The sequence below is a fragment of the Pseudorasbora parva genome, chromosome 7 (genome assembly GCF_024679245.1).
Source record: "Pseudorasbora parva isolate DD20220531a chromosome 7, ASM2467924v1, whole genome shotgun sequence".
In the NCBI taxonomy this organism is placed as follows: domain Eukaryota; kingdom Metazoa; phylum Chordata; class Actinopteri; order Cypriniformes; family Gobionidae; genus Pseudorasbora; species Pseudorasbora parva.
Window position 1 is genome coordinate 23,659,578 of NC_090178.1, and position 16,639 is coordinate 23,676,216.

The 16,639-nt window shown below is 36.0% G+C and overlaps 1 protein-coding gene across 5 annotated transcripts in view; it reads right to left on the reverse strand.

Annotated features, from left to right (window-relative positions):
- Positions 1-2,570: 2,570 nt before the first annotated feature.
- Positions 2,571-16,639, reverse strand: part of spaca6 (sperm acrosome associated 6) — a 52,538-nt gene continuing 38,469 nt past the window's right edge. For 4 of the 5 annotated variants that reach the window (XM_067449667.1, XM_067449668.1, XM_067449670.1 and 1 more), the window contains 8 exons: positions 14,437-14,523; positions 13,684-13,755; positions 13,405-13,428; positions 9,838-9,915; positions 9,222-9,322; positions 8,324-8,480; positions 8,040-8,220; positions 4,682-6,491 (listed from right to left, as the gene is read on the reverse strand). In XM_067449667.1, coding sequence (XP_067305768.1) covers positions 6,359-6,491; positions 8,040-8,220; positions 8,324-8,480; positions 9,222-9,322; positions 9,838-9,915; positions 13,405-13,428; positions 13,684-13,755; positions 14,437-14,506 — 816 coding nt within the window. In that variant the 5' untranslated portion in view covers positions 14,507-14,523 and the 3' untranslated portion in view covers positions 4,682-6,358. Of the gene's footprint in view, positions 3,512-4,681; positions 6,492-8,039; positions 8,221-8,323; positions 8,481-9,221; positions 9,323-9,837; positions 9,916-13,404; positions 13,429-13,683; positions 13,756-14,436; positions 14,524-16,639 lie in introns of those variants that run through there. The other variant, XM_067449671.1, reaches the window with a different exon arrangement.

Below are 16,639 nucleotides of genomic sequence, written 5' to 3' on the forward strand. Positions count from 1 at the left end.
TTCTTTGTGTTGGACTCCCTGTTTCCTCCCTGTGGTCCCCACGCCCTCCTCCAGAACCCCCTCCCACCCTCCTCTGTTATGGTTACGGCGCGAGGAGTTCTCAGTATAGTTCTCAGTTTCCCCTCAGTGTTTGTCTGTCGACGTTTATGTCTAAGTGGTGTTTGTCCATTCCTGAGTTGTTGATATTAAAGATTCCTGTTCCAAGTTCTCCTGCGCCTTTGAGTTTGACATTTGCACCACAGTTTGTAACATACTTCACAGGTTCACATTTACAAATAATCAGATAAACTAAAGAGTATGTGTATTTGGAACACTCTTCAAGGAAAGGGCTCCGAGCTCTATATTTTGGCCTGAACCCAGAGTACTCCCCCCATATTTCTGGCTGTGGTAGGAACCAGCCAAGAGAGATGATTTAAGGTTAAGGTTGAGGAGGGAACCTTAGGGAGAGGGAACCTTGCTAATGAAACATCATAACAAATAATGATACTATATTTCGACGGTCCCTTTTGAACATTCTGTTGCAACTTTGCAACTGCATGTCAACTAACTCTCAATAGAGTATTAGCTGATTGTTCCCCAACAGACATTCTACTGTCCATAAGTAACTTTGCCAGTACATGTCAACTTATTCTAACCCTACCAATATACTAATACTCTAATGAGAGTTAGTAGAAATGTAGGTGCAATGTTATTTATAGTCAACAGAATGTGTTAAAAGGGCCATAAAAAAAAAAATCCAAATAATTATGTGATCTTGTATTTAAGTTTTGCAGTTGGTATAGTTGGTGGTTTGGTTTTTGCTTAATTCACTACATAAAGGGTTAGTTCACCTAAAAATAAAAATTGTCATTAATGTCATTCCACACCCGTAAGACCTCCGTTCATTTTCGGAACACAGTTTAAGATATTTTATTTTTAGAGAAGTCAGAGAAAGGTAATAAAAACATCATCAAAGTAGGCCATATGTGACATCAGTTAGTTAATTAGAATCTCTTGAGCATAGAAAATACATTTTGGTCCAAAAAAAACAAAAACAACATCTTTATTCAGCACTGTCTTCTCTACCGTGTTTGTTTTCAATCCACATACAAAGATTCGAATGGTTATGATTGAGCAAATTGATACATGATTTGGACATTGTTGGCGATCCAAATTCTGAATCGATTCACTGATTCATAACCGTTCGAATCTTTGCAGATTGAAAACAAACGCGGAAGAGAAAACAATGCTGAATAAAGTCGTAGTTTCTGCTATTTTTGGACCTAAATGTATTTTCAACGCTTCAAGAGATTAAAATTAACTAACTGATGTCACAGATGGACTACTTTGATGATGTTTTTATTACCTTTCTGGACATGGACAGTATAGTGTGCATACACTTTCATTGGAGGAACAGAAAGCTCTATAATATATACTGAATATAAAATATACAGTCTAAATATAAAATATCTTAAACTGTGTTCTGAAGATGAACCCACCTTGAACCGACTTGCAAGGTCCAGGAGACATTGTGAACCTCCTCCATGTCTTCCATCTCAGATAGGGCTACCCCGGTATCATCATTTTATTCTTATTTTTTTCATTCTCTTTACAACTGTTTTAACTATCCTTGTTTTTATTTCTAATTATTACACATGGTATTTCTTATGCATTTGTTATCTCTATTTTAAATCATTTTCTATGTAAAGCACCTTGAATTGCCATTGTGTATGAAATGGGCTATATAAATAAATTTGCCTTGACTTGCCTTGCCTATTGCCATAATAAACAATAATTGTTTAAATCGTATTTGCCCATTTTTATCAATATGCTTTTGATATTGACAGATTGTTTGTTCACATGAATTGGCAGTTTCTATTGTTATGTAATATGGTTTTCACGTACACGAATAATACAAGGAGATGAGAAGGACTTTAATGATAGTAACTTGGAAACAGAAATAAACACAGGAGTAAAACACACACACACACACACACACCCACACACACACACACACACACACACACACACACACACACACACACACACACACACACACACACACACACACACACACACACACACACACACACACACACACACACACACACACACACACACACACACACACACACACACACACACACACACTGCCCCTACCCCTAAACCTACCCATCACACAGGAAACATTCTGCATTTTTACTTTCTTAAAAAAAACTCCTGTGTTTTATAAGATGTTTTTCTTTATGGGGACCTGAAAATGTCCCCACAAGGACAATGATTTCGGATATTGCCATCTTTGTGGGGACATTTTTCCCCACAACATAGGGATTACCAGCCCACACACACAGAACCAAATTAACTAATCAGAACATAGGAAAACTGGCTCACAAAAAACACAAAAGGCCATACGTTACATCTATAGATACACTGTAAGACATTGAACAACTGAAAAATATAGAAAATAAATATAAAAAGATAAATAGAAGTCTTGTAAAATATATATATATATATATATATATATATATATATATATATATATATATATATATATATATATATATATATATATATATAATTTACACCTACATCATATAATTCTGTATAAACATATTTGTTGCATCATACATTTTATCCAATTATTTTAGTTTGTGACTGAGGCTTGGCTGACACTTGTCATTTTAAAGCTCATTTTAACAGCCAGTGAATAGAGAAGCACTTTTTTAAAGCTGTACATAAAATCCTGACATAAAAAATCCAGAGGCACAGGCAGGGATCGCGCCTTTGATTTAAAATAAACTATTTTCCACTTTAGGTTTACACCATGTAGTCATCTTTTTTGGGTGTTTTCTCTGCCATGACCTCAGCATTGAGTTGGCGGGCATCTTATCTCAGAGAAGATAAAGAGGTGCCAAAGGAGACGAGAAGCAGAAATATGACCAGCGGTAATGATGATAATCAACAAAAAAAACTGCTTTTTAAATGCATTTAGAATTTATATATATATATATATATATTTTAAATAAACAGGTCTTTAAATCTGAGGCCCTGTGATAAAATCCAGACATTGTAATAAAATTTGCTCTAAAATACATATTGTCGTAGCTAGCAAACATTAGGGACAATTGCAGTGGTGTACAATGAAGTATTTCCCTCACCCAGTTTGGACTTAATGAGTTGTTGGGACAACAGCAGCAAAACACTGAGTAAAGACTAAAAGAGGAAACGCCCTGAGTCATGTCTGCCTATATTTAGTAGTATAAAGGAGGTAGTGGTACAGCCTCACTCATATGCTCAGATTCACTGCCTCTCCTATGTTCTCTCATTCGTTTTCAAAAATTCACTATAATAACATTTAAAGTATGTTATTCTTCAACAATTTGGTCCGGATTCAATTGGGAAGTGCCTTAATAATTTATTGCTTGTTCATATTTAACAGTGAATCAAATATTTCTTCTTTTCTGTGGATTTTGTTTCCTGGGCTGGATCAGAATGATTGGTCCCAATCTGATAGGATAACCAATACAGCACCCTAAAGACAAGGAGAGATAAAAAGTAAAAGTAAAAAATCATTTACATTTCACATTCCCTCCAAAAATCTCCATTAGTGTAATGCAGGGTTTCCCAAACTGAGGTTTGTGATGGGTTTGTGAGTTGAAGAAAAGCTAATAATTGATTAAAGAAAAAAAGTTAAAATAAACCATTTAAAAATTAAAACGTTTTTAAAAAATTAAAAAATTACATTTTTAAAAAATTAAATAATGTAAATATAACTGTGGAAAGCAAGGCAGGGACCGAGAGCCATGAGAACAGAGCGGCCTCGAGTCTCACTTAGGAGCTCCAGAGTGGTAAGAGGAGTGACAAGAGTGAGGGATGAGAGAGGACCAGGCCTGGGACTTGTTCAGTTGCGTTAGTTTAAAGGTGCAGTATGTAATATTGACAGCTAGTGGTTGAAATGGGTACTGCAAACCAAATGTAAAATATTAAAGAGGGTTGTTTCTTCCGCCTCCTCCTCAGACTTGACGCTCATGCAGGTTGCCAGATTGAGGACAACAAATGCACAACAAGAGCGAGCGCAATTACAATGGAAGGCGAGGAGACTTACACATACAAGTTGAGGAGTTGATTCCAGTTTATAGATATTTTAATACTTAGATATTTAGATATTTTTGGGTCAGGTAGAATCTACAATATCTGTCCTCGTTTTTTCTGCTGGCTTCCATGGGTATAATACACTGTGTTTTGCAAAAAACAGATATTCTTTTTGGTTACTGTCATGTCATGTGGCCATGAGTGTCGGGGGTTGTGGGAGTAATGCAAGTTACATAATCAAATTATTTTTTCAAGTATTGAGTAAAGTAACGCATTGCTTTTAAATCTGCAGCAAAATATCTGAGTTACTGTTTCAAATAAGTGATGCAAGTTACTTTGTTTTTTTGCCAATTATTGAGGGTGTCTATATTCGTTGTGAATAGCATGTAATGTACATGTAAATAGCAAATCCGCCATAGTACAAGCGAAACTGGCTTTTAAAAGGAGTGGGAGATTTATTTATAATATATTATTATTATTATAATATTATAATATTTGAAATATTACCTTAAAACTTAGGGGTTTACTTCAAGGAAATATTTTAATATTTAAATAAAAATAAATGTAAATTAAATTAAAAGAAATGCAATTACAGTTTTTCTCAGTCGCTTTGGTACATTTCTCAGATCAGAATTGAAATTCTCAAAACTACCTGTTCAATTCTCACATCATTGTGTCACTTGTGCACATCAAAAAAGCAGTTTCTCATTTCTTTGAACAAGTATCAAATGCTTTGGTACATCCATGTTAAAGATTATGTCCAAGTCTCTGCTGTTTCCTACATTATCAGTTGCTTATGTCATGTTGATCAAAATGTATTATATTGGGTCTCTGTTGATAGTCACACCCCCCACAACATTTAGGCGCAAGCTCATAGCATAAGTCTTTACATGCAAAATGGTTGAACAAGTTATCATAATATGTCAAGCATATTTCTATACTTTCTATATTTCCATTAAACTTTTTTCTAAATCTGTCCTGAATTGGTAAATTGCTCCCAGGTGAATCTTGACTTTCTCTAACGAAGGTGCTTCTCATCTAGCAGATATATATGTATATTTCTACAGCACCGCATGTACAGTTTTTCCTATATGTTCACATTTCTTCTTTAGGTTTTTTGTGTGTGTGTGCTATTCAGTGCTGTCTTTTCATTTCTGTATCTCAATGACATGTTCTGTCAATAAAATACAGTACAAACAGTAAGAGTGTAAATTTGAATCTTTTCCATTCTCTTGCAATTACACTCTCACACTAAGATGTAACTTACAATTGACAATACAGTTTTTCTCAATCGATTTAACTGTCATTCTACTTCTACAATGAGAATCCATATGGTCTTGTTTGACATTGTGTCTAGATTTCTACAGTAAATGTTCCTGCTTGTCCAAACATTTTTCAGAATTGAAGTTAGAGATCATTCAGGTGGAATAATAAGACTTCTTTCAGTTGAACAAGGGCATGCCATTGTTGACATGGTGGTCCAAAACAACACCCTCCGCCTCAAAGAAATTCAACAAAGAATAACACGGGACAATCAACTGTTCCACAATATTCACCAATGCAGTGTTCTAAGCAGAAATGCAATCAGAATGAAGCAAGTATACAAAGTGCCCTTTGAGAGGAACTCCGTTAGAGTGAAGGAGTTGCGATTCCAGTTTGTTCAAGTATGTGCAACCCAATTACTCCGCTTTTACTGTCAACACAGATATATTTTTCCTGAATTTTAAATGTGTGTCCATAAACTATTCAATGCTACTGTAAGTGAAAATATTTAGGCATATCTACTGTATGTATACTGATGATTCAAAGTGGGAACTCAAACTTCAGCAACGGCTTCACAGTATATTGACTGCAATGCCATTACTGTAAAACACTAACTTACTGTATTGTATTGTTCTTTTTATACTCTAGAGAATCTTGGAGTTGGATAGCAGTCCAACTCATTTTGAGTACCTGTATATTGATGAAGCAGGCTTCAATCTTCACAAAAAAAGAGAAGAGGGAGAAATTTGATTGGCCATCTGGCTACAGTCAATGTTCCTGAACAACGAGGAGGCAACAACAGTCTCTGTGCCGCAATTTCTACAACTGGTGTTGTGGCACACAATGCTGTCTTGGGACCTTAAAACAGAGCAAGCAAGGCTACATTTTTTAAACCTCCTCAATGAAATCCTCTTTCCGCAGGGTAATCAGGAGCAAATGGTGCAGAGTTTTGTAGTTGTTTGGGACAATGTCCAGTTCCACCATTCAGCACTAGTGCGAGAGTGGTTTGAGAATCACCAACATTTCAGGATGGTGTTCCTTCCACCATATTCTCCTTTCCTGAATCCAATTGAGGAATTATTTTCCTCTTGGAGATGGAAGGTGCATGATCGCAAACCTTACAACCAAGTAAGCCTTCTTCAAGCGATGGAAGAGGCCTGTGGAGATATTGGGGCACAAGCATGTCAAGGATGGATACAGCATTAAAGGCGTTTTTTCCCCACGATGTATGACTCGAGAAAATATTTGCTGTGATGTTGATGAAATTCTCTGGCCAGATGTAATTGAGAGGCATGATCAATAGAATCATTGATTCAATGAATATACTTTTTTAATTATTATTATTATTATTATTTAGTTTTTTTATATACTTATTGGCATAATATTATTTAGTTTTTTCTGTGGGGTGACATTGTTATTCACCTAAACTCCTCATTAAATAACTTACAGTTTTTCTCAGTCGCTTTGGTACAGTTCTCAGATCAGAATTGAAATTCTCAAAACTACCTGTTCAATTCTCATATCATTGTGTCACTTGTGCACATCAAAAAATCAGTTTCTCATTTTTTTGAACAAGTTGCAAATGCTTTGGTACATCCATGTTAATGATTATGTCCAAGTCTCTGCTGTTTCCTACATTATCAGTTGCTTATGTCATGTTGATCAAAATGTATTATATTGGGTCTCTGTTGATAGTCTCACCCCCCACAACATTTAGGCACAAGCTCATAGCATAAGTCTTTACAATTGAACAAGTTATCATAATATGTCAAGCATATTTCTATACTTTCTATATTTCCATTAGATTTTTTTCTAAATCTGTCCTGAATTAGTAAATTGCTCCCAGGTGAATCTTGACTTTCTCTAACGAAGGTGCTTCTCTTTAACAATAAACTAGCAGATATATATGTATATTTCTACAGCACCGCATGTACAGTTTTTCCTATATGTTCACATTTCGTCTTTAGGTTTTTTGTGTGTGTGCTATTCAGTGCTGACTTTTCATTTCTGTATCTCAATGACATGTTCTGTCAATAATAAACATTACAAACAGTAAGAGCGTAAATTAGAATATTTTCCATTCTCTTGCAATTACACTCTCACACTAAGATGTAACTTACAATTGACAATAATTGTCATCAAAACTTTAGCCATAGTTTCCATCAGAACATCCCTCCAGAGTAAACTGTTATATTGACAACATGACTAAACAATTTGACTGTCTTATCCGTACACAATGACACAAGGACTTGTAATTCTGATGGCACTGACAAGTTCATTGACACAGTTCATTGGCACTTACTGTTTTGCAAATTTCAAATTGAGTTTGATTCAAGAAATGTACCAAAGCAACTGAGAAAAACTGTAATGAAAAACATGTATTTTTATTTATTTATTTGTGTATCTTGAGCTGAAATTGCTATTAAATCTGCAGAGAAAACACTTTTAGTTTTGATGTTAATATTGAATTTTAATAAATGCATTACAAGAATAAAATGTTGTGTTTCATTGTGCAGTGAATACTTAACTGTTTCGCCAACATAAGAGTGTGTTTAGTTTGCTAAACACTGCTTTACTGTTTTGCAAATTGTGAGTTTGATTCGAGAAATGTACCAAAGCGACTGAGAAAAACTTTAAATGAAAAGAAATGAAAAGAAATTAATCAAAATGGGAATTATAGGAATAATTACTCTGAAAATGATTACCCTAGCATAAGGAAGATAAGCAGGAACATTGCAGTCAGGCAGGTGGTGAGAAGGGCAGGACTGGGCACCCACAAGGTGAATGGATCCTTACGGGACAGGTGAGGGAACCGGCCTCCTGGGAGGAGGGCCTGTTCAAATACATCCTGTAGTTCTACATGGCCAAACTGTTCCAGAGGGATCACTGAGGTGGAAACCACAGACATTTGGTATATAGGGAGTAAGATCAGTAATAGCAACAGTATAGGAATGTCATTCTTTGTGAATGATCACATGTGCCAGGTCACCTGTGAGGTAGTAGTAGATCCGGACGAGAGAGTGCTCCTGAGAGAATATTTCACACTGGTAGGTGCCTGAGTGCTCTGGCCGGGCCGAAGGGATGAAGTAAAGTGGATCTACTCCAACTGTGACCTCATCAAACTTATCCATCAACATCGTGCTCTCCTGTATGTCAAGGTCAGCGTTTGTAAGTACAAAAAAAGAATGGGAACAAAAGGTTTGAAAATTCGGATCCTCAAAGTACTATCACATTTAGCAAGTGGGACTATCTATCTATCTATCTATCTATCTATCTATCTATCTATCTATCTATCTATCTATCTATCTATCTATCTATCTATCTATCTATCTATCTATCTATCTATCTATCTATCTATCTATCTATCTATATATATATATATATATATATATATATATATATATATATATACAGCACTGAAAGAAATTGACAACATTGAGAAATCAATGTTAAGTGGTCTCTTAATTTTTTTTCAGAGCTGTATATAATTAGGGGTTATATAGTTTCCTCTAATATATAGTCTCTCTAGGCTCCTCTAATTTTGGTAAATTATGCACAAACTATACTATAGTATTTCTATATTACAGAACTACTATAATTTTGTATGCAATTAAATAAAAAAATAAAAAAATAAAAAAACAAGATTTTTGACACTATCATTTTGTGTGTATAAAAAATAGAAAAAATGATTACTACATTCCCTCCTAATTTTGATAAATTCTGCAGTAAAAACTATACTTGTGTCAGTATTTAGGGATGAATATATAGCCAGCCTGCAGGAAATGTACTGTAATTATATCTGCATTTGAATGAAAACAAACAAATAATGAGTGTATACAAATGGATGGACGGACAGACGGACGGACAGATAGATATGGACTCCTCACCATTGCATATCTCCAGATAATCTCAGCATCTGTGGGCAGCAGGAAAGGGACCTTACACCACATCTGAGTCCTGTTATTCTCCTTTACAGTGATTTCCTTCACTGTAAAAGCACATATATTTCACACACACATACATAGGACACAGATCTGTAACAATTCACCTTGTAATTGAATGCCTTTTGTCAACAGAAGCACAGAGGCAGCACAGTCTGCCCACCATTCACCTAATTATAATATTTAAACAGAGCCTCTGGTGAGAGCAGCCAAGGAAAAGATACGTTAAGCAGTAATTGTAGCCGTGCTGAGTGGAAATGAATACCACGGTGTGTGGGAGAAGGCTTGCCATCTTAGGTGACCCACATGTGTGAAAGTGTGTCAATGCCCAAGGTTTCGTTTAACAACTTTGCTGTGCTCTTAAGTAGAGTTAAAAGCTATAGATGTCTGCGCTGTGTAAATGCCGTTACATAATTACAGAGGTGGTTCCGTCAGGTTGAGTTATAACATATCCATCATGTCAAGTGTGGAGAGTGTGGGTGGGTGGGGGGCTGAATAGAACTATATATCCTATTAGATTTACCAGAAAACTGTGCAGATGTAAAGGAGCCTGTCAACTCACCGGGGCAATCTAGCGGGAACTCACAGGAGTCGTACTGACAGGTCATGCAGTTATAAACAGCACCTTTCGCCTGGAAACCTAAACAACACATTTTCTCTCATTTATATTATAGTCATTTATTTTATCGAAAATCAAAAGCTCATATGTGATGAGATCAGCCCACTGGCAGAAACCAAACTTTTTGGTGTTATGGACCGACAAATACTGTATGATGATCCCCTTACAAAGACAGACAGACAAACAGACAGACAGACAGACAGACAGACAGACAGACAGACAGACAGACAGACAGACAGACAGACAGACAGACAGACAGACAGACAGACAGACAGACAGATAGATAGATAGAAAGATAGATAGATAGATAGATAGATAGATAGATAGATAGATAGATAGATAGATAGATAGATAGATAGATAGATAGATAGATAGATAGATAGATAGATAGATAGATAGATAGATAGATAGATAGATAGATAGATAGATAGATAGATAGATAGATAGATAGATAGATAGATAGATAGATAGATAGATAGATAGATAGATAGATAGATAGATAGATAGATAGATACTTTATTCATCCCCAACAGGGGAGATTCAAGTGTCGAGTAGCATTCCATAAAGATAGACACAATAATTACAAGAGTTAAGAAGAGATAAAAAACAATACACACTCCACTTTTCTCAAATAGAAAGGCAGATACATATTTTCATGTACAAAATGTATACTGGGAAAAATTAAATGATCATAAATATGTGTCAAATTTGATCTGGAATCTCTATTTTTCTTTTTGTATCCTATCTGTTAATAGAAAAAGTTGTGATTTGTGATCAGTGTTTAGATAGCAGAAAGAAACAATAATGTCAGATTCTATCAATTTAAACTATTTATTTATTATAATACTTTCAGTAAATTCCCTAGTTTAAGGAACCAGCATAAAAGATGGAACCCATACATTTCTATGAGAACTCTAAAGATGGTGGTGCTTCTTAAGGCCAATTCACCCCACACTAACAGATGGCATCAATGCAGACAATTAAATCACCAAATTACACAATACGTCACTTTTTAGACATTCCACGACCAGACAAGTGCCGATTCAGCATGTTCAATCTGCAAAAAAACGCTCAGACAGACACTGACAGGGGCAATACACTGATCCAACAAAACCTAAATAGTTTTGGCAGGTCACTTCAATTATATGTCTCTGCAGGTTAGTAATAGGCGTTACTACATCAGTGCTCGTGGCCATAAACAGAGGGATGTTTTCAACTGTGTTACCTGATTTGTCTTGTCACAATGTGGGTAGGGTTAGGGGTGGGGTTGGGTGAAGGGGATCATTTTCATTACGTGATTTATAAAACCCGCAAATTTAAAAACGGCCACTCTTGTTCTGCAGAGCTCACATCAGCTGACTCTCAGCTGATCCACGGCCACATATAGGAATGCGGCGCTATCACAGCATTCATATATGATGTCCATCTCAGCTGATCCACATCCACATATAGGAATGCGGCGCTATCACAGCATTCATATATGATGTCCATCTCAGCTGATCCACGTCCACATTTAGGAATGTGGCGCTATCACAGCATTCATATACGATGTCCATCGGTATTATCAGCAGCTATCGTGCTGCTCAGGAGCTAATTACCCTTCTCCATCCCCAGCTCCTCCTCTCGTCCAGTCAGGATTTGGCCTTTAGATTATCCTTAGAATAAAACAAATTTCACTATATTGAATAATAATATATTGAACATCAGTTTTATCTGCATAAATTTATGTTGGTTTTGTTCTGTTTACCTAAGGGAGTTATGACTGCTTTCCCTGCTCTTATCCATGCTATGCTAAATCTTGCCCAGAACAGAACCATACCGTCAATCTAAAACTGTCAATCATCTTTGACGACAGTGGTTCTGACAGAAGTGTCTTTTGGCGTCTGTTGGTGTGAATTGGCCTTTACAGGAACACCATCATAAGAGAAATTAGTTTCTTGAGTACTTAGTGGGACATTTGAGGCATCTTAAACTAGGGGTGTGCAATACATATCGTCTGCGATAATATCGTAATTGTTGTTTTTAACGATGTGTGACCTGACATTATTGAGTATATCCCTCACACACACCTAGTGCATGCATCTAGATTAGACTAGTACAGGTGCGCATTAGGGGTCACGCTTTCACTGCGTGATTGAGTCTATATTTATAGCATTTAATATATTTAATAAATATAAAAAAATATGGAGTGCAGTGTTTTTAAGTGACACCATATTGCCTGTTTTTGCTTTATTTCGCCAACTTAAATAATTCAAAAAGGGCTGCGTCTCTGAGCAAAACACAGTCGTTTTCTCTTACATTGTTTGAATAAATCAGTTGAATCAAAAGATTCAATTACCCAGATATATTAACATATTAAATGCTTTGTTCCTGAACGGATCAGCCGTTTGAATCTCAATGACTCACTCATTAAAGGTGACTTGCTGTCACCTGTTGGCAGTTTTAATTTCCCATTTAAAGAATATTTTCAAGTTTTAAATAATTTTAAATATCAGTATTTAACATTTTATGTTTAAAACATAATTGCATATAACTGTAAATGCATCTTGATGCCCCTTTAGGCAGCTTCTGTGTTTCCTCTCCATAGCAAAGATGAATTTTGTTGACACTCATTTAATTTAATTGATAGGAGTCCTTTTGTAGCCTAGAAATCTAGACGCACCCTAGCGGCAGCAAATCTAATCTGCCCGCGAGTGTCGTCTAGCAACTCTCAATACCCTTCTGAGCTGTATTTGCCTAACTCTTGTCGGGCCAATCACATTGTGTATAGAGTCGGTGGGCGGGGCCATAATGACGACGGCTGAGTTGCGTTTGCGTGCTTCTAGTAAACACAGAAACTGGCGAACGGCGGTCTTTCGAATCAGCTTTGACCGCGACTCTGGAAGACTTAAAGTTAAGCTTTTCTCTGAGAAAAGAACGGCACTGAAGTCATTATTAAAAAGGGAAGATGTGTTCGGAGTTTTGCCGACCGGATACGGCGAATGTTTAATCTATCAACGAGCTCTGTTTCACCTTCGTTGCTCTGGTTGGTGTAGCGCTATCCTATCGCGTGCAGAGGGAGTTTGAAAGACAACCGTTTATCCCGCCCCTCGGATTGAGCCCTGTCAATGGTGAGTTTCCAGACCAAACATCTTGATGTGGGTCGGGCTTGTCAGGCTAGTCCTTTTGTATCTCATAATTCAATTTGATTACATTTATGAAATTGACACAAAAGATGACGCATGCATTTAATTAGGTTTATACAAGTAAAATAAATGTATAAAATGCTCATAAGGTAAAAAAAAATGTTTTTGGGAAATGATGATTTCTGTCACTGAAGTGAACTGACCACTACAAATAATATGAAGAATATCCTACGCCTGCCAAAGAGCAGCATAAAAACACGCAAAGTATTGTCTAGGGAAATCTGAACGCCTAACAATTCTCCAATGGTTTCTGACCTCGATTGAGACCTCAAATTACATCACAAGCACTTTTTTTATCAGAAGGGTCATGACATATGTAACTCACCACATGGGGGGAAACATCCAGAGGCTGCAAATAAAAAAATAAAAAAACATGTTTTGCAATATCCATTTGCAAGGAATGTACAGTTTAACAGTTATTAATACTGAAACTGATGGGTGAGTCAAGTTGTAAGGCTGCAGAAATGATGACGAGAGAAATAAAGAGGAAATTGTGATAAAACTTGTGAGGAAAGTGAGAGCTGTAGTTTAAAGATGAAGGCTCAGGTCCAGGTATTTCATGGTTTACCAAGCAAAAGAAATGAAGTGATAATGTTAGTCTCACCTCTGGGCAGCCTTGAGGCTGCTTCAATGAAATTGTTTGCTGCTGCCTGTAACCTGAATTCATACACTGTATCTGAACAAATGGAAGAAGGACAGAAACATTTAACTCGATTTCACTCAAAGTGTGCATGTCAATGATTGTATGTATCTTGTTCTATCAGGCTCTCTTCCTCATCTTTCATCTTTTCTGAATTTCCCAGTGTGAAATAATGGGCTCTCAATATATAAAGTGCTGCAACAAATTAATTATTGAACAATTGGAAATTACCTTAAGTAAGTCATTCTATTTTAAAACTTTCAACAACAACAAAAAATCTTTATTTTCTCTGAAGCAATAATATCAATCCCCCTTTTTCTTAAAAGGATAAATGATTTTGTTCTTGTATAGGTAAAACTTGTAATCAAACCACAAGAACTGACAGGTTTACAGCTTTACCAAATCTAACTTCTCATAAAATACTGTGTTTTTGGGCGCGGAAAGTGCCAGCAATCACTTTAACACCTGTACACATCAGCTTTCAGAATACATTATGTAAGAAACTGTGACTCCAGGCCTGTTTACTTTGTAATCTATGTACTGTTGGAGTTCACTGATAAGAGTATCCACACATTTACTATTTCAAATGAATCATATCTAAAAGTAAATATTTATTCTGTTGTCTCCTGATGTTGGTTATTGTAGCCTGATGAAATGTAAAAGGTCTGTTCTCAAACAAACGTATCACTTTACTGGATATAGGAACGAATCTGTTACCATTATTTGTCTGCTCATCAAATTCTTCCACTATAGGTATAATTTCCTCCATCAAGATATTCTTTAGCATCACGTCATAGCCTCTCCCTGGGAAACAAATACAAAACAAACTGTAAACAATTATGTAACGTACATAAACTGTACAATAACATAAACTGTAAATTATATTATAAAATAAAGTTAATTTTACTTGCTGCCATTAATTTTAAAGAAGGCTAAAATCAAAATGGACCAAAGTAACGTTTGCACTTTTTTATCAGCACATTTCATTTTGGCAACTGATTGGAACCCATCTGAGAGTAGGCTATAAATTACATAAATTAGTAACACGTTATATTAGCCTACATAATGAAGAAAACATTTTACAGTCTTGAAAAACTAATGTGACTCTTCCATACGATGCACATCGATTACATTTTTAAACTTCTTCTACATTTCATATAAAACAGATAAAACCAGTCCTGGATTTCAATAACGCGAAACCCAATAAGAAATATTCCTGTGCATAGAAACAGGTTAAGTTAGGAACGAACTTAGTAGACGTACTTAGTAGCACAGCGTGATATAATCTAAGTTACTAAGTTATATAATTATATAACTTAGTAACTTAGATTATATCACGCTGTGCGTCGGTAAGGTAACGTTAGGCATATTCGCCATAGACTGTAAACAAAACAAAAAAGGTATTCGCAAGCTTTAACTTTGCTTACTATAGGCTAATGTGATTTCATAATTCTTACCTACTTTTCCTGCCTCCGTTACTTTTGATTCGTTGTTGAATATGCGATCCAGTGTTTTGAAACAAGAGTCTACATTCCTTATATTATATTGGGTAAGAATATGGCCCCAACACAAACGAAGACTGTCATCGATATCGATAAAGCATTGATAACAATTCAAAGATCTACTAATAACCGAGCTGAAAAACAACAGCTTCACAATTAACACAACCATTTTTGTTATCACTGTAACGTTATCTGTCGAGTTCCTTCTTAACCTGAGAAGATCATATGAAACTAAACATTTTAAGAATTCAGTTGAATGATGACATCATCATGACAAAATAGCCGTAGCCCAGAACCGTTGAAAAAGTTTTTTTAACCGCTCTGTGTTAGCCCAGCAATACAGATACACCAATACATATTATTTGGTGATGATTTGTATTACATTTAAAATATAACTCAAAATAATTAATAAATAAATAAAAAACAAATCTCTACTTTCCCCCCTAGTCTGCAGTTTGCAGATGATTTAGCAGGGGTGTCGTGCAGAATTCATCTCTAACCCCAATTAAACACACCTGAACCAGCTATTCTAGGCATACTAGAAACCTCCAGGCAAAACTCTGTAGGATAGTGGCCCTCCAGGACCAAGTTGGGACACCCCTGGATTATAGGCTCATGTAGGGATAGTCCACTAGTGAAAATGTAGTCATTTTCATCTCCTCATTAGCCTACTTTCCAAACTTGTATGTCTTTATTTTTTCCCTCTGTGAAATATATATATATATATATATATATATATATATATATATATATATATATATATATAAAGATATTTTGAAGAATACTGGGGGGTTCCCGTTGACTTCCATTATAAGGGAAATCATGGAAGTCTATGGGAACCAAAACATTTTGGTTACCAGCATTCTTGAAAATCTCATTTTCTGTTCCACATAAAACATTTAAGTCATACAGACTAGGAATGACATGAGAGTGAGCAAATGATGGCAGAATTTAACATTTTCGGTGAGCCATTCCTTTAACATATATAGGTAAGGCTAGTTTGTCTTGATCATGCCATGTCTCCAGACAAAAGCAATATATGCATGTGGTGTTCATGGTGGTCTTGTGTTCTCCCACAATTTCTTGTTTCTAATTTACTCCAATTGTCTTTTCAACCCTCTTCCTGCTCCCATTATGCACCATTTTGCTGCAAAGAGAAGAGCTTGGGAGTGTGTGCGTGTGTGTGTGTGTGTGTGAAAGAGAGAAGGAAAAAGGGAGGGAGAGGGTGATGCCTGTGTGCCTGTTGATGGTGGTGGTGGGGTGCCGTGATATTGCAAATGATCCAAATTGACCGGAACAAAGGGAAAAGAAAAGGCATTCTGCACGAGATCGATCACTGATCTCCGAGCAGCAGACGAATGAAAGGAAAAAAGACAAAACATAAAATTACAATAATGAGACATTAGAAAAAGCATAAT